The sequence below is a fragment of the Lepisosteus platostomus genome, chromosome 11 (genome assembly GCF_059453375.1).
Source record: "Lepisosteus platostomus isolate fLepPlt1 chromosome 11, fLepPlt1.hap1, whole genome shotgun sequence".
NCBI classification, from domain to species: domain Eukaryota; kingdom Metazoa; phylum Chordata; class Actinopteri; order Semionotiformes; family Lepisosteidae; genus Lepisosteus; species Lepisosteus platostomus.
Genome location: NC_142621.1, coordinates 10,917,201 through 10,939,610, shown reverse-complemented (window position 1 = coordinate 10,939,610; position 22,410 = coordinate 10,917,201). Strand labels below are relative to the sequence as shown.

General features: G+C 37.6%; 4 protein-coding genes across 5 annotated transcripts in view; 2 read left to right on the top strand and 2 right to left on the bottom strand.

Moving 5' to 3' along the window:
* fndc7b (fibronectin type III domain containing 7b) overlaps window positions 1-6,534 on the top strand; it is a 42,228-nt gene extending 35,694 nt beyond the window's left edge. Inside the window, exons 48-55 of the mRNA XM_088598383.1 lie at window positions 289-549; window positions 989-1,249; window positions 1,631-1,891; window positions 1,980-2,240; window positions 3,068-3,358; window positions 3,742-3,978; window positions 4,287-4,340; window positions 5,069-6,534. Of these exons, the coding sequence (XP_088454509.1) occupies window positions 289-549; window positions 989-1,249; window positions 1,631-1,891; window positions 1,980-2,240; window positions 3,068-3,358; window positions 3,742-3,978; window positions 4,287-4,340; window positions 5,069-5,346 (1,904 nt within the window). The 3' untranslated portion in view covers window positions 5,347-6,534. The remainder of the gene's footprint in view (window positions 1-288; window positions 550-988; window positions 1,250-1,630; window positions 1,892-1,979; window positions 2,241-3,067; window positions 3,359-3,741; window positions 3,979-4,286; window positions 4,341-5,068) is intronic.
* prpf38b (pre-mRNA processing factor 38B) lies at window positions 6,529-12,437 on the bottom strand. The gene is made up of 6 exons (XM_088598384.1): window positions 11,975-12,437; window positions 10,864-10,932; window positions 10,501-10,652; window positions 10,032-10,092; window positions 8,474-8,700; window positions 6,529-7,762 (listed from the first exon to the last, which is right to left on the bottom strand). The coding sequence occupies exons 1-6, from the start codon at window positions 12,203-12,205 to the stop codon at window positions 6,925-6,927; spliced, it is 1,578 nt and encodes a 525-aa protein (XP_088454510.1). The 5' UTR covers window positions 12,206-12,437; the 3' UTR covers window positions 6,529-6,924.
* Window positions 12,438-12,585: 148 nt separating this feature from the next.
* On the top strand, window positions 12,586-18,381 carry henmt1 (HEN methyltransferase 1). Its single transcript, XM_088598385.1, has 6 exons — window positions 12,586-12,970; window positions 13,706-13,818; window positions 14,024-14,158; window positions 14,726-14,908; window positions 15,200-15,380; window positions 15,738-18,381. Exons 1-6 carry the CDS (start codon window positions 12,884-12,886, stop codon window positions 16,296-16,298), a joined length of 1,260 nt encoding a protein of 419 aa, XP_088454511.1. The 5' UTR covers window positions 12,586-12,883; the 3' UTR covers window positions 16,299-18,381.
* Window positions 17,896-22,410, bottom strand: part of LOC148651977 (EEIG family member 2-like) — a 23,522-nt gene continuing 19,007 nt past the window's right edge. For both annotated transcript variants that reach the window (XM_088598387.1, XM_088598388.1), the window contains 3 exons: window positions 22,145-22,281; window positions 21,476-21,545; window positions 17,896-20,774 (listed from right to left, as the gene is read on the bottom strand). In XM_088598387.1, coding sequence (XP_088454513.1) covers window positions 20,732-20,774; window positions 21,476-21,545; window positions 22,145-22,281 — 250 coding nt within the window. In that variant the 3' untranslated portion in view covers window positions 17,896-20,731. The remainder of the gene's footprint in view (window positions 20,775-21,475; window positions 21,546-22,144; window positions 22,282-22,410) is intronic.

Here is a 22,410-nt window from a genome sequence, read left to right as displayed (position 1 = left end):
TGTGGTTTTAGTCCTGTTTCAAAAACAACATTGCAATGTCCAGACACCAAAAGACTGTCCTATTGTATCTCTTACAGAGACCATATTGTATTTTTTAAATTAAAATAATAACATATTTTTATTCAGAGGTAAACAGCTCTTACAGTAATAAGAAAAAAGTTTTTTCAGTAAATTGCATTTGCTTTGTATGGGGGCTCTGAGTGCAGGCCTACAAGAAGGTTTCATTTAGTCTTCATCTTGAGCTTGACTGAATGGGTTTTCAAAAACTGAGTTGTCTGTGTTCTTCAGCACCATGTCCCCCCAACAATGCGATTGGCAGTCTGGACTGTATGACCAACTCAGCGTGGGTTACCTGGGAGAACAGCAATGGGGCTCAGTCCTACACAGTGACTGCACTAGGTAGCGGGAACTACAACTCCACTTGTAAAACAGCCAGCACCACCTGCAATGTACCAAGTTTGCGCTGTGGGATCCTCTACACCTTCTTTGTTACTGCCTTGAACAAGAACTGTGAGAGTGCACAGAGCAACACCTTCCAGATTGCAACAGGTAATTGCATAACTATTGTACAAAACCATTTAAAATGTGTATGTGATAGATATAAATATAAGGTATGTGGAGAAAAACTTTAAACGTGACAACTGACACATCCACAGAGTTTAAACTATGACTATTAAAATAGGTATCTAAATAATTCTGGACTATTTTTTATGAGAGTTGTTACAGACAACTAACTGGGTAACTGTGTCACACTTGATAGTGTGACAGTGTGTCCAGCAATGATTAACTGTACCTCACAAAGTTACCCTTTCTTCTTTCTGTCGGCAATCAATGCTGGACTGATACAGTATGGAATGTGTGTGATTCAATACGTGAAATGGAAATTCATGACTGCATCAACAAGATTGTCGGTGCTTTGCTTATCTATCGATGTTTAGAAATTTCTGAGTCATTAATTCATGAGTTTCATTTCACTGATGTCCACTAGCACCCTGCGCTCTTACCACTGTCATGGCCGTGACCCAGTGCAACAGCAGTACTCTGCACGTAACGTGGGACAATACGGAGACCTCAGAGATGTACATTGCAACAGCCGAAGGCAGTGACAGGAGTCTGCTTTTCTGCAACAGCACAATGGCAGCCTGTGACCTGACTAATGCACACTGCGGCACCAGGTATACCGTTATTGTTGCAGCATCATCCGACAAATGCAGCAGTCTGAGGAGCCCTCCACACTATATCAGTACAGGTACGCTGGTGTTTGTACAGTGGTTTGCAAATCCCTTCAAAACTGATGAAAGCTCTTGGCATTGGATTATACTCATTCAAATGGTAGCAATTAAGAGGCGGAAAAATATTCAAGTCAGTTATTGTATGTGAATCATTTAAAGCCTATGCCTATTAGTTTTATTATGTGATTATTACGAAAGACTGCAGGTTCATAGTGACTAATTTATAATCCTCATTTTCTGCTAAACATTCAGAGATTTCAGATCCCAAGTGTGCTGTCATACTAATTAAACTTGTCTGTATTAAAAGAGTGTAATATTCACTCACATTGTATTAGTTTTCATTAATGCTAGATTTGGGAAAAATTACAACTAGGTTCTGCTTCTCTCCAACTTTTTAGCTCCCTGTGCGCCACAGAATGTTGTTGCTCGCCCGAACTGTGACTCTCAAGGAGTCACGGTATCATGGAATACCTCTTCTGGGGCACTGTCCTACCTGCTGACTGCCATAGGGAGAGATGGGGACAGACATTCCTGTAACACAACTCAGACCAACTGCCCCCTCACACAGCTGCACTGTGGCCAGCAATACTCTCTCTCAGTAAGAGCAGCAGACGCCACGTGTGCCAGCCCACCAAGTTCTATGGTTTCCTTTAACACAGGTAAGAACTACACTTAAACACACTCCAGACTGTTTGTTTTTCCTATAACTCATCAGATTTTTAATATTGATGTCAACCTGTATTGCAGTGCCCTGCAAGCCAAATAACTTGTCTGTGAATATCCAGTGTGCTACAAAATCAGCTGTACTATCTTGGGACCGAACCAATGGTTCTGTGGGATACTTTGCCTCAGCCAGTGCTGTTGGTGGGCAGAGCCTATTCTGTGAGACCCCAGAGCCTCCCTGCACTATTGAAGGACTGGAGTGTGGCGCTAATTACAGCTTTAAAGTGCTGTCTTCAGATGGCATCTGCAACAGCTCATACAGTGATCCTTTGGCGAGAGGAGCAGGTAACTCTTCCTAATTTTGCATATGAAGACAAGATACAGTATATGATTACGTTGCCGGCTGGCTACTTTGTATTGTATTAAGATTGCACTCCCTTCTTCTTCTGTTCTTTATTGGATAAGGTTGAATAAATGAACCAGAATTTACAGTTTGAATTAAAAAATCAAATATATGATTGTTCTGAAAGTTAAAGGGAAACAGCAACACTATGTTTTGGGGTTAGAAAGAATCAGCCCTGATGACTGCATTTCAGACAAGTTAAATGTGCACAGTAACATGTCAAAGCTCCAATTTACATGACAAAATATACAAAATTTCCAAATATGCACAGCGCAATAGTGCTGTCATTGTGTGCAATTAAGAACGAGGCATCAGAATGTTCAGTGATGTGAATCAGCTCTATTTCATTGTAAACAAGCAGGATTGTAAAAATACCCTCTTTTAATCCAGTAGAAATACTGCTCTTGACTTTGAGGTGGTTTTGCTGACAAATACTACTTGTTAACTCTGCATGCAAATCACATTGGAACTTTTCTCTGGTGACATATTTGTACTTATTTGCTCGTACATCACATTACAGGGACTGGTGAGCAGAAAGGGCCACTTCACGTCACAATCCTCGCAAACTCTAGATTTTTTGCATTATTCGGGATATGTAAAATTTTGCGATACCATCAATTAATTTATTTTGTTACCAAGATTTAAAAACAGGTCTGAGAAATTGGGACTGCAGGTCCCCTTTAAATGTATATGATTTTGTATTCTGAAGTTGAAAAGTGGTTAGAAAGCATTGATGGAGAAAATAACTGTTCTTTGGTGTCATCCTCAGTTCCCTGCCCTCCGGCAATGGTCAGGACTAGATTGCTGCCCATGCACAATGGGATTCAAGAGGTGGAGGTGATGTGGCAAAAGGTGGACTGTGCTGAGGCGGAGTACAGAGTGGATTTGCTTGGGCAGATTCAGGATGACGAACTTGGATACATCCAGATAGACTCCTACTGGACAACTTTCCCCTACTTCTACATCCCTCTACCCTGTAGCTCCACCTACAATGTAACCCTAAAGGCCAGGAACTCAGCAGGAAAAAGCAATACAACCGACCCCATACTGAGACAGACAGGTACGTAGGATATGACTCTTTAATTAACAAGGGCAGGATTATATTTTTATCACACAACCAAGAGGTACCGATACCAGTTTGGAAAGTTGTTCTTCAGGTTGTTATTTGAACTTGTACCTTTCAGCATGCACTGGGCTTTATGCGTGTAAGCACGTTTTCTTTACATTGCATTTATGATTTGAAATGCCACAGTTAAAATGTCTTTGTTCACCCATTTTGTCCATTTAGAAACTTTAAAAAATCTTTATATCTTCCCAGATACTGTAAACACCATGATGTTTTATAGAGTAAAGAAAAAAATAAGCCATTTTTCAGTTTTGAAAACTGTTCTTTTGTTTGTGGGCAGATTTGTTTGACAGTTTCATTAACACTTTGTTTTTCAGCTCCCTGTGCCCCAGCAGGTGCGACTTACAACGGGAATTTTACTTCAGCAGTCATTTCATGGAATGCTTCAGTTCACGCCACAGATTATAAAGTATACAGTGTTTCCAATGAGAGCAGAATAGAGCTCTGCAGAACAACACAACTGTCATGTACAGTGACTCACGTACAAAAGTCCACCATTGTAATCACTGCCATTAACTCTGCCGGAGAGAGTGAGCCAACTAGAGAAATTCAAGGTCAGCAGACATCTCTTTTTAATCACCTGTTAAACCTAAGTAAGATTTTACTTGGATGACGTCTCTAGAACAGCTGTTGGAGCTATGATGTTTACTAGTAAATCCCATTATGATTATTATACAGATATTTATGCACACTTTAATGTAAAGCATGTATCAAATATTTGTTGTAATATTTTTTCGTATGTTATGGAAATCAAATATTGATAGTTATCGCAGTATGCCTAAATGGAAGAACTGGCGGCAATTGTATAGAATAATCAGTTCGGATACCATACCTAATATGACAACTTTAATATTTAAAACAGACTCCTCATTACATCGCACTAGAAGAGATCTGCGACAGACTGCAACAAATGAAGGTACTATTCATCACATTGAAGTCTACAGTGTGTTTTAAAGCAAATCTGTTAAAGTAGGTAAAGAATTGTATTACTCTTGGAAAATTGTGACTTTCAGACTCATATTCGGCGAGGTAAAACAAAGCAAAAAATGAGCTTTCAAAACTTTCACTAGTAGCAGGAAATAACTTTGAAACTTGAGTGAAATCTCATGTGTATGATGGGACAAACAGCAGCAGCAGCAAGCAATTGCTTCAAAATCTGATTAAGCACTGCTCTTCCACTTCATTTCAATAATTTGCAAAAAGACCCATTATTGTATGTGATCAAATCACATCATTATCCTGATTTGAAACTGCCTGAAATTTAGGCTGTTTCAAAACATTTTTTCCCTCTCCAGTATGTTTAATTTGGAAAAGGTACAAAGTTCTATTTTTTTAAGTCATCCTTAATAATTCTAACAAGATAATGGCAGATGTACAATGGAGCAAAGATTTCAATCCGAGTCTCTTTTTACCTAGAGCTTTCGTTGCAGAATTCAAATTTCAGGTAACACAATATTGATTACTTTCCATGTGCTGTCCCTTTACCCCTTACATGAAGGATATAAGCAATATCTGGATAAAATCAAATGTTTGATTATATTTGAGCCTTACACTCTAGAAGGTATATTAGAGCTTTTCCATCACTTAATAATGTCAAATGAGTACACTAGCTATGTAATCTAAGATTTGCTGTTTCCATTTCAGAGCCATTATTAACTCCTGATCTTCACATTGTTAATGTGACCAGAGACTCTCTGCATGTGGAATGGACTGCAGTTGAAGACTCTACTTACTATGTACTGATTGTCAAGGAAGACACAGAAACACATCCTTTCAAACCACTGGTGATGTCTGTCAATGGCACAGTCTCAATTGTTTCGGGCCTCCAGCCTTTGACACGATACAGTGTAATAGTAGCAGCAAAGAACTCCAACAGGAGCAGCCAATATTCCGAAAAAGTTTTTGTAACAACAGGCATTTAAAACTTAGATTTCTAATCAAAATCATTTGACCTACTGGGAAAGACTCATCCCTATAGTGCAAAGTACACTTCTTGTAAAAACTATGTATCCTGATGTTTGAATTTCTTCTTCCAAGATATTTCTTACAACTAACATATATTACCAAATATCTAGTTATTTTTTAATCACTGTACTACATTACAAGTTACAAATACCTGTTGATTTAAAGAAAACAGGTGATTTTTTATCAATCATTTCTAACATCCAGAACAAATGAAACAAAATTCCTATTTAGTCCAGTGTTTTAAAGATAATGAACTGTTGATCATTATGAAATGTATTATACTTATGCTCAATATCCTATTTCATTCTTACAGAAAACCTGTACAGATCTTAACTTTACCCATGATAAGGTCCATTTATGTGTCCCTTATTCACAACCCAATTAGCAATATGTATCCAGAAATATTCTTTTGATTGAATTGTAATAATTAGATATGCATTACTGAACATATTTTAGATTTTGAATTACTTCCTACATTAACTTAACACAAAATGTACTTCTGTATCAACTATATACATTTTGCTTTATTATTCTTTTCAATGTTTCTTAATCACAAACGTTTTAAACAGTTTATCTAGTTATAGTCCAATAAAAATAGTATAATGGTAATTTATCAAATATTATAAGAGTATTTTTTATCCTATTAACGGTCTAATTTTGTGAACTATTTCATTATAGTCATGTTTTTATACTAATGCCTTTCAATGAATGAATTCTGAAAAAAAAAATTGTTGTATCATTCCTGTTTCTATTAACGCACACCCAATAAGTTGCATGTCCCAGTAACAATTACAAGCTAACAGAAGGTATTACAGACAGCATACGGGTGTTCTTCCCCTGATATTAAGGGTGCACATCGGTTCACTGCAGGGCCTGAAAGAAAGGGACAATTTACAACAGCTGATCAAACTTAGCCTGACTTATCTGCTAAATAAACCCACATGAAGCAGGCAAACTATTCACTCAGTCAACCAAAACCATAATGAAACCGTGGGACTGCAAGGTATCATCCTAAACCAAACTGTTGCTTTTCCCATTTCACAGGAATGATAAAATGAAAAAGTGGTCTACTTGCATCAGCTGTACATTTCCATTGGTCCTGTTTTGTTAGACCCTAAACATATGTGACATGCTTGAAATCTTTTAATAAAAGTATTTTATTGGAAAAAATTGCAAGAAAGCAATTAACGAAACACAGCACAATTTTAGGCAATTCAATGCCTTATACAAATTTATCACTGCGGTTGCTCCATAGGAATTAAAACATTCTTAGAATTTATATACAGAATAATTTTGGAACATTTCAGGAAAAAAAAAGTTTAAAAAAAATTAAAACCTTTGTATCACAACTCAAGTACGGGGCTACAATGGTCAAAGAAAATGATACAAAGGCACTTCCCTACAGTAACAAATCTATATATGCAACCTTGAAGAATAAAGGGGGAATTTCAGATGTATTCTTATGCGATTTTGGCAAAAGACATACATTTTCTTTGAACAAGCAAATAAAAATAAATCGGAGGAAAAAAAACAATTTAACTGGACTCGGCTCTGCTCCCCTGTAGCTTCTCCACTCGCTCTGGGCTTTGGCTTCTCCTCCGTTCGTGTTTACTAGAATGGTCCTTCCCATCAGTGTGCTCTTTCCGGTGAGAGCGCTCTTTGCTCCTGCTACGCTTGTGTGACCTTTCTTTGCTGTGGCTTCGATCTCTTTTCTTTGACTTTTCATCACTATCTGTCTTTCCCCTGCTACCACTTCTGCTACGTTTGTTTAATCTTTCCGTTCTGTGTTTGCTAGACCTCTCCTTGCTTTTACTGCAGCTGCGCCTGCTGCCGCGGTTCTTACTGCGGCTTCTACTTCTGTGCTTTCGCTCCCTACTTTTGCTCCTGCTGTGCTTTTTGTTTTTCCGGTCATCCCTGTGCTTCTTCTCGTCTCTTTCTTCCTTATGTTTTTTTTCTTCGATGTCTCCCTTGCTTCTCTTGTCTTTCGCCTTTTCTGCATCTCTAGATCTTTCCCTCTCCCTTTCGCGTTCCTTCTCAAGATCCCGGTCTTTCTTCCTGCTTCGTTCATTCTCTTTTTCCCTCTCCTTTTCTTTGTCTTTCCGGTCGTTCTTTCGGTCCCGACTCCAGCTGCGGCTCCGTCGTCTTTCCTTACTCCTGCTTCGTCTGCGTTCCGCTGCTCTATCCGGGCTTCGGGAGCGCCTGCGGTCCCTTTCTCCCCTGTCGCGGTCCTTGACCTCTCTCTCTTTTCTCTGACGTTCCCGCTCCCTCTCCAGCTCCCAGTCAAAGCTGGTTGATCCGTGTCCATCACGGTGGTGACTTCGACTTCTCGACCTTTTGGGAGATCTGCGAGGGCTGGGAGATCTCCTCGGAGTCCTGAAGCGAAATCGGAAAGAACCGTTTAAAAATACATATTTTTTTCAATACGGAATCGACAACAATTACTGTTATACCCATCCAATTTGGAAAAGCCTATAAGATTATTCACATCTTGGCTTGCGCCAAGCTATGTGGCTGGTACAGGGGGGAGAATAAAGAAGTGTAGGATGCATCATTGAACCTGCTCCCTTTTTGAGCCTCTTTCATCACTTGAAAACCTACATGGCTCTGTATCAGACTTCAGTTCACAATGCCACAGGGGGTCGATGAGACCTGGCGTCCAGCTGGCGTCCCAGCCAAGTTATCCTACACTCAGCCAATTGTGTGGCGCCACTTATGGAATCCCAGTCACAGTCGGCTAGTAACATGATCAAACTTCTGAAGATAGAGCTTACTCTGTGCTAAGGAGTTCCTTGAGGAACTGGGAAGCACCAGCACAGCATTAATTTTAACATGTTTTGAATGCATTTAGTTATTTATTTAGTTATGTCTTGAATTTCAGTGTGTATTTAAGACATTTACCTGCAGTATGTTTACAGCTGAGAACAAAATACAGTTCGACAAAAACAAACAGGAAACTGTGTACCATAGCTACATTTTGATCCTTCATTTACTTCACATATACTTCTGCTCAACCTTGAGAAAACTTGATTAAAACAGCAGTGCTGGTGAAATTAGAGTTCTGAAAAAAACCCACAAACCACTAACCTTGAGCGTCTGCGATCTGCGTGTCGGTCAGATTCTTCAGCTTCCTCCTTTCCATCTTTTTTCAGAACTTTCCTTGGTCTGCTTTTAAGCTGCTGATCTATCAGCTTTTGAACTGGGACTGGAATTCGTGGAAACAGTGTTGAAAACCATTCAAGCTTTGTTAGGAAAGAGCGCAGCATTTCCCCAATCGTCATAACACATCCTCCACCTGCTTTCACGTCAAGCTCCTGAAAAAGAGAATGTCACCCATAGGGTCAATTATATGCTTGCGCATAACAAATAAAATTTAACTTCTGGTTCAGAAACAATTTACAAAAAGCATCAAAACAAACCAAAAAGGGTACACCACGTAATAAACAAATACAGACTTAAGCTCCACAGCTCTGCGATTTATAGAAGAAGCACTGGATGTTAAACGTTGTGATGTACAGTGATTCATGTTCACTTTACAGAGAACTATTAATGCACTGTCTTCCTTCCGTTAACAGTTACCAATTTCTGTAGATTTTGTGATGTCAAAAAATACCAATGTTCACCTCTGTTTTCATCAAGCTTAATCAGTTAAGGCAATCATACTGCTGTACTAGATTGTCTTCAAATCTAAATAGAATTTAAAGCTGTACATAAACTGTAACAAAAATCTAGTCTAGAAGTGTCTTCCTCACCAAGACTGTGTTTACACCATAGGCTTCTTTTGTTTAAAAAAAAAAACTAGTTAAATGAATTAGGATTACAGGCACAATAGCAAACCAACTGCCATGAAGCAGTGAGGCACAACTGAAAAAACATTACCCAATGACCATTGTGTTTAAAAAGGGTCATTACCGCAATATCTCCTCCTTGCTATGTCATCTCACAGTTCAGGACATGTTAGTCAGCTATTGTCAGGACCAAACCTACAGTGCAAGCACATAGGAAGAGGAATATTTAAACCAGCTACATAGAAAACAAGGCTAAATGTAAAACAGCCGCTTGCACTCACACACACAAACCAACAGTGTTGAGATACAATTTCCAATTCACCTGCTGCACAAGGGAGATCTAAAGAAGAAAACATGGACGTTAGCCAATTGGCAGGAAGTTAAAGTGTCATTTAAACAGTTAATATTAAAAAAACCTACGAAGAAATGACTTACAGACTGCCAGATAATTATTAAACGTCCAACTTGCTGCAGACTAAATTATTTAAGAGGGAAAACAAACTGTTTTGCCTTCATCTAGTTTTGACTTCAAACACATTTTCAATACATTAAGTAGCCAGAAGAAAGGAGCCAAGTGCTCTTAACAAATGATTCTCTTATAAATGTTCTTTATGAGGCTTGCTTTGGTTATACTTACCGTGATATGGTATCACCCATTAACTATTACAAAGTCAGAAATTGTTGAGGAAAAAGTAAAATTAAGCCAAATGAAGGCAAAGGTGAAAATCAGCCTTACCCATCACAAAGCGAAGTCTGAATTTAAAAAAAAACTATGCAATCAATATCAAGACTATAATCTGAAAGAAAATGAATACCAAATACTTGTAAGAAAAGAATTATTACCCTTGTCGACATACCTCCTCATCATCAAGGAATGAATCAAACCAATCCATAAGGTCTGCCGGAGGTTGTGTGTACCTTTTTAAAGGGAAAAATCCAAATGATACTTTTCACAACAAAATATACCGCAGCAATGCCATTTTAAAAGCACACAACAGATCCAGCAAATTGCACTCTTTTAAATGCTTTTAAAATCCTTGCAGAATTTGTGGCACATAATAGCCTTTTGGGATCTTAAGGCAAAGATATCCTTTGCAAATTGCAAAACAAATAATTTTACAAAAATTTTACAAGAAGTGCTGTCTTTAGACCCATCTTAAACAAGTGTTGTATAGTGTTGTAAGAGTTTTATTTGGTGATTAAGGGAAATATTTAAGATTACTTGCTTGTATTTACATAAAACACTTATCCCCGTCACCAAAATAATGCACCGTCAAATTTAAGTTGACATTTCAATTCCAATTCACAAAAGGAGCGAGCACATACCTTATATACATAAAGCCAAGGGCTCTGATGTATGGAGAATCCGTGTGGGTGATGAGACCCATAACTTGCTTGCGGGTTAATTTAAGTGTAAACAGTTTATACAGCAAACAAAAAGCTGTGGAAACGATGCCTCCAGTTCCAACCCCTCGAACCTGGGAAAAAAAAAACCCAGGAAACTTAGCAGAAGGCTACAGTTTGCTTTTAAAGAAACATCCAAGCAGGACTGTGCCTCACCAAACTGGCAACACAAACTGCGCATCCCTGAACAGCAGGACTTACTGAGCCAGAAGTGGATTATTTTACAGGCTACTCTTCTGAAAAAAAAAAGTCAGAGAAATTCAAAAGGCACGTACTTCTACTTACCCCTCCGCACATGCCAGTCTGGCCTGCAGTCTTCCGGCTGCCTTTCTCCCACGGTTCTATGTGTGTCACCTAGCGCAAACACAAAACAAGTCCTTACTGAGCTGCACCACCTCTTGCACATTACACACACGCCCTCTCGTACTGTACCGGTGTGATGATCATCTGTACTGCTGACTGTAAAATCATCACTTACCAAAAATACAGGACAAGGCACTTGTTTTTAACTGGGCACAAATGGCCTAAGGACCTATTATCATTCTCCTAAACGAAATACCCTGTTCAGTATTTATCAAAACTCATGATTTCTTTTCAAATTCATGATGCCTTTTATCATTGGGTATATATGAACTTAGGAGCCACCTTGTCCATTTACATATTTATCCCGATGTTAAACAGGTATCTAACTTTTTTTTATCAAATGATAAAATGAACAAACAACCTCACAAACCACATGCACTTTTTTTTTTACATTTCAGAAATTGTTTAATGGTTGTCGTCTAGAAAGAGGGTATATTTGTGCTATGAGGATTTTCCCTTCTTGGCCTATCAGCACGGAGAGGCTAGATTAACTCATCTTGTTACACCACTGGAGGAATGAATCGGTATACATATAAATCGATCAAAGGTAACTTATTTCAGCAATAAGTCTAAACACCATATTCACATAACTATCAAAATGGTATACGAAAAAGATAAAATCATTTCCATAAATTAAAGAAATGTTCACTGAAGCCCCATATTCAAGTATAGCCCAGCATCAGCCGCAATGTATCTAATTTAACAGTGCTCTTTTGTTATTCTGATAACAAAAACAATGTTTTACACTCAAAAATTCGCGTGTACAGTTATTAAGCACCTCCATAAGAGAGTGCATATCCGACTTCAGAGTGCTTTCGATTGCGACCCTGAGCAAATCAACTGCATGATAATAGTGCATTGTAGCCCATTTGTCAAGTAGATGGCGGTCGACTAACAATCGGTTCTTCATAATAATCTTATTAATGACATCAATGTTGGGCACACGCAGAATTATCACCACCACCATCTCAAGTGCAAGACGCAATGAAGCACAACACACCTCTTAGGACACCAAAAAAAAAAAGTCCCTTACCTTGAAGTAGATCTCGTCCACGACCTCGTGGTAGGTCTTTAGCTCGTACAGTTGCACTTTGAAATACGGAGACGAAAGCACGTTTGTTAGGATCATGGGGTTCAAATTCATCGTTTTCTCGTTGCCCCACAGAGGCAAAACATTGCCCTGCTTTCCCGAAGCAGCCGGTTTGTTCACGGCCTGCTGCTGAGGCTGCGGATTCCCGGCTACCAACGCCGTGTTGTTGGCCATATTGTGGCTCTCTTCCACGGACGGGTTTTTTAATTCAAGGAAACGAGAGTTGTTTCTCAATAAAACCCCATTAAAAATCGTAAAAACAAGCACTTAGACGTTACAGATATTAAACACTTAATACAATACAATTAAAATAGAACGGCTACGTCTACAACACAAGCCTCGTCTTTTTTTCCACAACCAGAACCTTTCTGAAGGTACAGCAACCAGTCAAACAAGATGGCCGTAACTGCCGGGAAAGAAGCGGAAAAACGTCGTGACGAAATCACGCAAGAAACCCAAACCCAATGAGATCAGAGGACAAGGATTTAAAGATTCCTTTTTTTTTTGTCAAAGTTAGGAAACTGTAGAGCTGCGTTCTCCATGGTGGTTTCTGTTGTTGGCTATGTACATTATATATATTCCCTGTATGTTTGAGCCGTAATGGCGGCAGTTTCATAAATGTTTGTAGATTTAAGCGCACTGTCGTCGAAGTTGTGAGGTTTGGCCACTAAAAGTTTAGGTGCAAGTTTAAGTATTGGAGAATCACATTCCTGTTGACTGTGACTGAATGATTTAACGGTCTTTGGAGATGTATTGTAAAAAAACAAACCGTTTCTTTTACATCCGTTTTATTTCAGTAAAAAAGTTTCTCTCTGCGTAGTTATTCATACCGATTCGATCCGTTCATTCATTATGGACCCGGTGAAATTCTGTCCTCCACTTTATATACAGAGGTACCAGTTTGTGATCGATTTTGTGGAAAAACACAAGCCTAAAAAGGTAGTCTTATTTTGCAAGACGGTCTGATTTGGGATCGAGCAATTTGAATAACGTAAGATAACGTGGATATTTTAAACAGCCATTAGAGCTTGCGACTTAAGAAATGTTTTTTAAAATGATCTGTTTTGTATTGAAATACATTAAGAGACGTCAACCCGTAACAAAATGGATAGTGGTGCCAATAAGCATTTGATGAGTGTCTATTGCTTTTCAATGTACAGTATTTCCTTGAATCTAGTTACATATCCTGGATCAATTCAAATCGAACTTCCATAGTGCCGTTTTAATAATTAAATGGAGTGATATGAATAATATTTAGTTATTTGTGCCTAAACACATCCGGGAAAAAAATCTTTATTGAGTTGACGAAGATGGTTTGACTCGAAATGCAGGATCTGTGAAGCAAAAACGGGTTTGAAATGTGATGGCATGCATGATAGTCTTCTGTTTATAGGATTGGAAGGTGCTGCGTTTCTGATGATTGACAGTTAAGGAAAAGGTAATGGGTGCGTTTTAACACGAACAGGTCATTACTTATTTTCAAACATGTACTACAACATAGTACAGTGTTTTTGATTTGTTGTACAAACACGTTTGTGAACACTACTAGAGTTCGCTTTAAATGAAATGCACTGTTATTCTTTGTATTTCATTTAGTAAGAAGGGAGAAGCATAACGCCAATATTTTTTTTTTAAATAAGGTAGTTGAACTTATTGTTCTTTTTTTACTCGCAGGTGGCAGACCTGGGGTGTGCCGGCTGTGATCTTTTGAGAAAGCTCAAATTTTGTCGTGACATAGAATTGTTAGCTGGAGTTGATATTGATTGTGCTGCCATCACAGAAAAAAAGTAAGCAAAAAACTGTCTTCTGTTACTGAAACCAGTCAAGGACAAATTATATCCTTGTATCCTTGGAACACAGCTGTGTTTTAACAAATTAAATGGTCCATTTCAGCTGGTTACTCTTTGTTGTTAAGATTTTTTATTGCTCGTTTTCTTACCAGTTTCCTGTGTTTTAAGAACTGTGGAGAATATTTGTTTTTGCATTTCACAGGTATACGTTAGCCCCTCTGTCTTGTGAATATTTGAAACCCGACAACCGACCTCTAACTATACAGCTCTACCAAGGGTCTGTTATTGAAAAGGAGCCCCGCATGAAAGGGTTTGAGCTGGTGACATGCATAGAGCTGTAAGTGTATCGATTTGTTTTTATTTTTCATTTTGCTTATTGTTCTGTTTTCCTGAATGCATAGCTGTGATTTCGTTTTTTCAAGCTTCTATGCTCAGTTGTAGATTTGTATGCTTTCGTTGATCTTCAAGACATTGGTCGAGCATTGGAAAATACAATGATGCAAAGAGTAGGAAATTAATTTAGCATCTCATCAGTTATTGCTGTTATGGTTACTGAGTTATTGTTGTTACTGATTCCCATTTGGCTTCACAGAACTTTGTTCTCAATTGTCTTATCTGGTTGAATACAGAAATATTATGTAAACCTTGTATTTTGAGATAAAGCACTATTAAATACTTGTTACACAACTTTTGCTAACCAAAACCGAGCTTTTTATTTTACTTATTATGGCTTTTTACTTATTCTTTTTTTCTTGTCATTTGTAAATACCCATATTCAGTGGCTCTGTGAGGACCAAACTGAACTATCTTAGTTTGTTCACTGGCCTGGGGATTTTTAAGGCCAAGATCTGGGTCTACTGGTGCAGTTTTTAACACGATCCCCATTATTCTTTTTACTTTATAGGATTGAGCACCTGCATCCCGAAGAAGTAGAGAAGTTTTCTGAAGTGTTGTTTGGTTACATGTCCCCAGGAGCAGTAATTGTTAGTACCCCTAATGCAGACTTCAATCCCCTGCTGCCAGGACTCACTGGGTTTAGACACCAGGATCATAAATTTGAATGGACCCAAAAGGAGTTTCAGAACTGGTAAGTCATGTTTACCCCTGTTTTTTCAGATTAAATATCTTGAAATTAACATTTTGAAAATAATAGGAGTCGGATATAAAGCAAATGTCTTTATTATTATGCGAATAAAACCTGGTACCTTCAATAACCTTGAGAACTCAGGTCCTTTGTTGAATATGGCATTGCTTCAGTGCTTCTAAAACTACTGTTTGTAATCCATTTGCTGTAAACACTGTATCCAATGAAATGACTGAAGAGATGTATATAATTCTCTCTTTTAATTAGACACTAAATTAGACACTTTTTTTTCAGGGCTTTGGCTGTTTGTGATTTGTATGGTTACAAGGTAGAGTTCACAGGAGTTGGAATCACACCACGCAACACCAAGAATGTAGGCTTTTGTACACAGATTGGGGTTTTCAACAGGAAGTCTTCAAGAAGGAATGGACTACAGAGAACTGAAACTGATGAAGGCAGTCATTCTTATAAACTAGTAAGGAAACATTTACTGTAAAACATCCTATTTTACAAATAAAGCAGCTTGATAATGATTTTGTATTTGTTATATAGAGTAACAACACTGTGGTAGTTTAGTTATTCACAATTATTATGCATACTCTGTCTAATATCTTTCTTCCACAATAAAAACAATAATTATATTGGACAACAGTGATCATGAAAAGTATTAGTTATTGACAGACTTGACAGACAAAGTGATATTTAGCACCATGCATTTCTGCAGGTATTCAGTTTGTAAGAAGAGGTTAGAAAGATAATACTTTGAGGAAAGGGTGAGACAGCACAAGGGGAAGAGAGACATCTATAAATAATCAACTTTCTCTTTTTTCAGCTCTATGATGTGGTCTATCCCAGTCTATGTGATAGGAACATTTTCCAGAACGTCCTCCTTAATGAAGTTCTTTACCATGCAGAAAGCATTAAGAAAACTTTCCTGGATACTCTCAAGGAAGAGGAATCTAAACTTATTCATGTCACCAGTAATCCACTACATTCCTGCAGCACCAAGGAACAGGCCGTTATTGATGGAGGTGGAGATAATGAAGTTTGTCGGAAGGGAAATACCATTTACATTCCTCTTGCAAAACTCTTCTCTTCCCCTAAAGTACAAGCACTGTGCAGCTCTTTTAAGTGCTTGAAGGAGGTGCTTTTGGAGAGTTCCCAAATTCAACTGACAAGTGATGCTTCAGCTTTGATGTTGGTAGTTGAGGATGAAGATACATGTAGGTCTGATCAGGAGGACTGGGAAGGATGCGAGGATGTAAGCTATAGTGAAACTTTCATATCAGTGGCTGAGTGTGAGGAGGACTGGGAGAAAGAACTCTGTCAAAACTTGGAAAGTATTTGCCACCCAATTCCATCCCCCTCTTCTAGCAATAACAACTTCCATTGATGTAGTGAAGAGAATAATGACATGTGGGAACAAACATACCATTGTTTTCACCAGTTGGCATAGGATTGAAACTGGTGGTTTCAGGGAAGTTAGTTATTGGTTAATCTCTCATACTTCTGAAGCCAAGCAGATATTTTCTCTGGATTTGAGTGGAGATTCCTAGTATTCTGAGCATTTAGTTCACTTAATTTCTGTAAGTGCATATTTTGTCCGCAAAAAACATTTTGTGTCTTTGGCCTAACCAGCATTTTTTTTCAGTTTTGAAAAGATGGCAGTATTCATGTTCAACAAAGACTAAGGAGCAGTAAGCTCTTCAACATCTGTTTTAATTGCATGTCTTTGATGATTATGTCAAAAACTCTGTTGTAAGTTAAGGAATTGTCTTTTAACACTACAAAACTAGCAGTAGTAGCTCATGATATAGGCTGTTATTGTGTAATTAAATGTGTTCAGTGCATTAAGTCAACGATTTTACGTATCAATTGTATAATTAATATATCTTGGAGGATATAATCTTCAACTCTGCTGATGTGGTGTTTTTTCAAACTAATAAACACGGGTGATTTTTTTAAAGATGGTGATTAGGTAATAGATTCTCCTAAACATCATGTGGGATGTTATATATTATTTAAATATTTATTTTTATGTTTTACTTTACATTTAAATACAAGATATTTTGAATTTGTCTCTGGAAAGGGAGCAAGAGCATAGTTTTATGAAAAGTATGTTAGCATTTTGTTACAATTAAGGGGTTAAAAGAAGAAAGGCTTTTGTCATAATGTAGTGTATTCACTCTAGTCTAGCGTACCTAGGATGAACAGGCCGTGAAGCCTCAGATCTAGAATATAAAGAGTGTGTCTGTGTAATGGAGGCTGACACATGAAGAATAGTACCTTAGTATCTCTGACATGTTAACAGGTCTGAGAAGATATGCTTTGCTAAAATAAACAGTAGATGGATTTGTGTAGGTCCTGTCACTCTTGTCTTTTCATTCCCAGATCAAGACTCACACCTGCTTTCATTCAGTTGTGGACTAAGATTCAGTGTGGGGTGGGCCACAGTCCTTTTATGCTATTGTTTCCATTCTGGGTCAAACATAAAAGAGGAAGTAGGAGTAGTGAAAGTAATACAGCAAGGCACCATATGCAATAGCAAAGTTCTGTCAGACAGCATTCGAAAAGTGACCACTTTTGTGTCTGCTGACATTTTTAGGTTAAACTTTAATTTAGGGGATGTGTATATTGTTTGTGAAGAAAATACAACAATGTTTAAACTAATAGAAATACCATTAATCCGTCTCAAATCTTGCTTGGACAGTGCCTTTATCATATGTAACTGGGAGCCTTTAAGTGTGTCCAAAGGAGGTTTTAATCTGCACAGATTAATGTAAGAAGGTACATTTCAAAACTGTTAATGACAGCGATGTAACCCAGCAGTTTAGTTTAGCGCAAGTTACACAGTCCTCTTATTGGCCTATACTGCAAGGTTCAGCATTACAGAATTTCTAAACTCACTGGGTAAGTCAAGGAATGTTCAGAAGATCCCAATCCATGACAAAGAGGTTTTCATTTTTTGAAAGAAAGAAAATACAACTTAATCACTTGTAAATAGCTTTTTTTAATTAACAATACATATTACATGTGCAAGTATATGTATTGGGAATGAAGCAAAGGTTAGATTTCTCTTTAAAAAGACACTTGTGACTTTGTGGATACTAAGCTTTGCTGGATCATTATACCTGGCTTCACTTTACAGTTACAAACATTATACAATTCTATAAAATTAAAGATTCACAGAAAAACACACTCATGTTGAATTATCACAATATATTCAGTACCTATAAGTGGAACACAAAATAGTTTAATAGTCATTTAAATGTGAAGTTCATTCTCCTGTTAGAAAAATTGTGTTCCAGAAGTCACTTCACTTTTTTCAAAAACAATGAAGTTATACAATAATATAACCTATGTGGAGTGACTTATATTGAAGAGCATAGACCACTGGATTTAAAGCTGTTGTAGGATTGTAGCATTGGCCTGGTAACAGCCTTTTGCAAGCTTAATGCAAGGTTATGGTACAAAAAGTCCTTCTATACAGCTTTACTTCAAGATGATTACATGCTGTGATTGTAAAATGTCTGTACTGCATTTATGAACGAGGGGATGTTGAACAATTCTGTAGTTTTAAAGCTCAAAATAATAATGCCTGTTCATCAATATACGTATTTCAGAGTCCCACTCGGGCAAGAAAATTGTTAGGACATTGTGCTCCATTCAGAGAAGAGGCTCCACAATTGTGGAGCAGTGTGCTCTTAATATTTGCAGTTGAAAGCCAAGTGTTAATGGCTTGGGCATCTCAAAAGGCAGTGTAAGATGCTGGTAAAATTATACTTTAGCTAGAACAAAGTGCCAAGACACTTAGATTATATAATCATATTCAATTGCATTGTGACCATTTGAGAGCCAGTTGTTGAAACTGGAATTACAAAAGATAAACTTCCAATACAAGATACATAAAAGTGATTGCATTTTAAAAAGGTTTAAAAAATGACTTTTGTAAATCATGGTTCTTGGTGGGCAAAAAAAGCATTACTAACAGAAAATTGCAAGAATGTAAGGACTTTTCCACAAATTAAACTTGACATTGCATGAAATGTGTCTGCTATATGGAGCACAGTAGAGGCTGAGTATTAGGTCAGTCCGGGGGGGTAGAGAGACAGTGTACACAAACCATGTGAAACATGGGGGCAGGCTCTTAAACTATGAATTATATCAAAGATGTTTTAAATCTTTTTTTCTTGCCTCACACTGACATGGGTTCATTTTATGTTTGGTTTTTCAGGTTATGATGAAAAAATTCAGACGTCTCTAAACTTAACCCAGCGTTTCTCCAAGATGCAGAAATTACCTCTGGACCAGTTTGGGAGAGCACCTCCATTAACTTGTGGTCAGATCAGTCTCAAAAGCATTAGCTTCATGTTGAAAATAAATGATAAATGAAATAATTTAAAGCTAGAACACTTGAGAATATGTCTAGTAATATTTCAATAGGCTTCTGATTAATACATGCTAATTTTAAAAATGTAGTGCAAATCACTCTTTGGTGCAGAGACATTCATCTATTGAACCTTTGGTGTGCTACACTGTAGGTTTAAATGATCCCACTACTCTTACAACAAAATCAATATTTAAAAGAATCATAAAAAAATCAGTAGTAGTACAACAAACATTCCAAAAGTAAACATTGATAGGTTGGAGTACCTAACTTAGATTTTTTTATATTTTTTCAAGTTTGATTAATACCACATTACTGAAATAGTTTTGCCACACAAGAGAGACACCCCAGTAAGCACATATATAATAAAATATTGCAGGCTACAATAAAGAAGTAAACTTTCAAAAATATTTAATAATAGTGATGAAAAAAAGCCTAAATGATCAGTTTAGGAATCTAATTCATGCAAAAGTGTTTCATTACAAAGAGCAGTTGTTCTTGGGACCCCTAATTTACGGAATTATTTTATTTAGAGAAGGTTACTGGTTTTAGACTCTTTCTCACACAAAATGTGGGTATGTAGTAGCACATGACACTAAACCCCACAAACTAGACTTTTCATAAGGGATTAGGGAACTTGGAGTACTATTTTTTAAATCAGAAAACTGAATCTAAATACTAACTTTTAAAGGTCAGTCAAGCAGCCTTACAAGGTTTCTACTTATGAAATGGAATTGCCGGTGTTTGTTATCCCTTTAGTCAGTTCTATTTTTACTACAACAGCAAAAAAAGTTAATACCACCAATAACACAACACTGTGCTTAGCAGTCAGAGAGAATTTAATGTCAGTTGTGAAGTCTCTTTTCAAAAAACTGAATGCCTTTTAACCTAGTAAACTATTTAGCAGCACAGGGAGGAACAACAAAAAATGGAATTAAAGGAAACTGAATTAGTAAAAAAATAAATCAAAATAAAAAAATATTTTATAAAATCATTTGAAATGGAGGGGTTAACGGAGCATAGATATCCTCTCTTCCAGCTTAATATAGGACTTTAGCCAGGTGCTTCATACCTCATGTTAGCCAAATACTGAAACTGAACCACATTTCTTGGCGTTTGGTGGAATTTCAGTGATCTTTGCAAAGTCAAAATTTTCTGAGCACCATTACTGTAGTTGGAAACAAGTAATATGCTTTCTGCATCACATTCTTGCTATACACAGTACTGTAATTTGTCTCTCCTACGCTACTTCTTCAAGGAGTTAACAGCAGAGGGCGCCATTTCCATTGCCTTTTTATGCAGTCACTGACGATCTCTTGTTGCATGTTTTTAAGAAATTTGCAGTTGGAATGAAGTGAGCTACAACAATGCTGTTGCTGCCACCCCCTTTTTTGGTTCCGTTTTAGATCTGCCATTCATCTGCCAGGACACCCCTTCTTCTAGCGCTTAATCACCACCTGCTCATACGCCCCAGCTCCAACCCTGAAATAACAGATGAAATGCGTCACAGCACAAACACACCATTTTCTATTCATAATGGCAAATTAAACATACTTTATTTCAGACTGTGAATTTATGTTTAGATTCTGCAAAGCCTTTTGAGAACCTATTGATAATAATAATAACTATTATTATAATAAAGCACTCAAAATGCTTTACAGGTAATGGGGACTCCTCTATCACCATCAACATGTAGCCCCCCCCCCCTCGGATGATATGATGACAGCCAACGTCCACCCGTATGCTCATCAAACATCACTTAACAGGGGAGGAGGACAGAGCGATGAAGCAAATTTCCCCCTGGCCCTACCAATCATGGTAAATTTGGCCAGAACGCCCCGTGATTTTTAATGGGAAAAAAAGCAAGGACCTTGGTTTTCACATCTCATCCGAGGGAGTGTGCCTTTTTACAGTGTAGTGTCCCCATCACAACACTGGGGCATTGAGGCCCACAAAGACCGCAGGGTGAGCGCTCCCTACTGGTCCCGCAAAACCTCTTCCAGCAGTAACCTTAGCTTTCCCAGGAGCTCGCCCATCCTGTTACTGGCCAGACCTGTACACAATTATTCTGTTGTGTTTGGGCTTTTTTTACATACAAGGTGTTAATTAAGCCGTTAAATAAAAAAAACTACCAATTAGCCTAGAGTAATATTGGCGATCTGAATACGTCTTAAACAACACACCTGGTGGGGAGATGATGGGTGCCAAGTGCAGTGCTTCCACCTGGACCAACAAATAACCGCAATCCTTCTTCTGAAATCCCAAAACAGGTTAAAAAAATCAAAATATTGAACATCAAACATACATTGCAAAAGCCAGTACTTGTCATTCTGAGGCAAACTCTGGTTGCTAAGCAACCTAAAAATAAGTAGGTATTGACATATGTCTTCTTTTCCCAATACTCTGCCGAGAAGGATGTTTAATCTTTAATGATAGATCATGTCCATTATTTGAATGATGTAAAACACTCGCCCCCTTTTAAATAATCTCAAATGACAGTCTCCCATACAAAGTAAAAGGCAACAAACTAAGTTTTCGTAAAGCAGAAACCTCATAATAAATGCACATTTCAGCAATCTTTCAAACAGGCTGATAAAATGTGATCTGAGCTATTGAAAACAAAGAAATGGAATTAAGAAAATCTCATTTCCAAACTGCGATTAAGTCTCTTCCTGCTAATTAAAAGGGAAAAAAAATTTCAAACCTTGATTCTGCAATCCGCAGTTTCACTTGCAGTTCCAACCTATATACAATCCCACATTAACCATACTATTGTTCATTATTTGTCCCATATATGAACAAATTATTTTTTTCTTTTTTAATGTATTTATAGTCAGTCACTCTTGAGATACCTTCTGTGCTGGAGTCCAATAAGCTGTGCGTGAAATCCTGACTCTGGAGAATCTTTTCCACAATGTCATCGGCATCTACTCTTGTGGCATCAACCCTCTTCAGCTGAGACTCCACTGAATCCTGCTTCATAGGATGCCTGTGCAAACATGGTAAAAATTGGCAGATCATAAAGTGGTTCACATATTGGGGTGATTTTGTTCCTGATGCCTCTCTGGCACTTAAGATGAGGCTTGAGTATTTTTTTAGTAGTACTTTTTTAGACAAT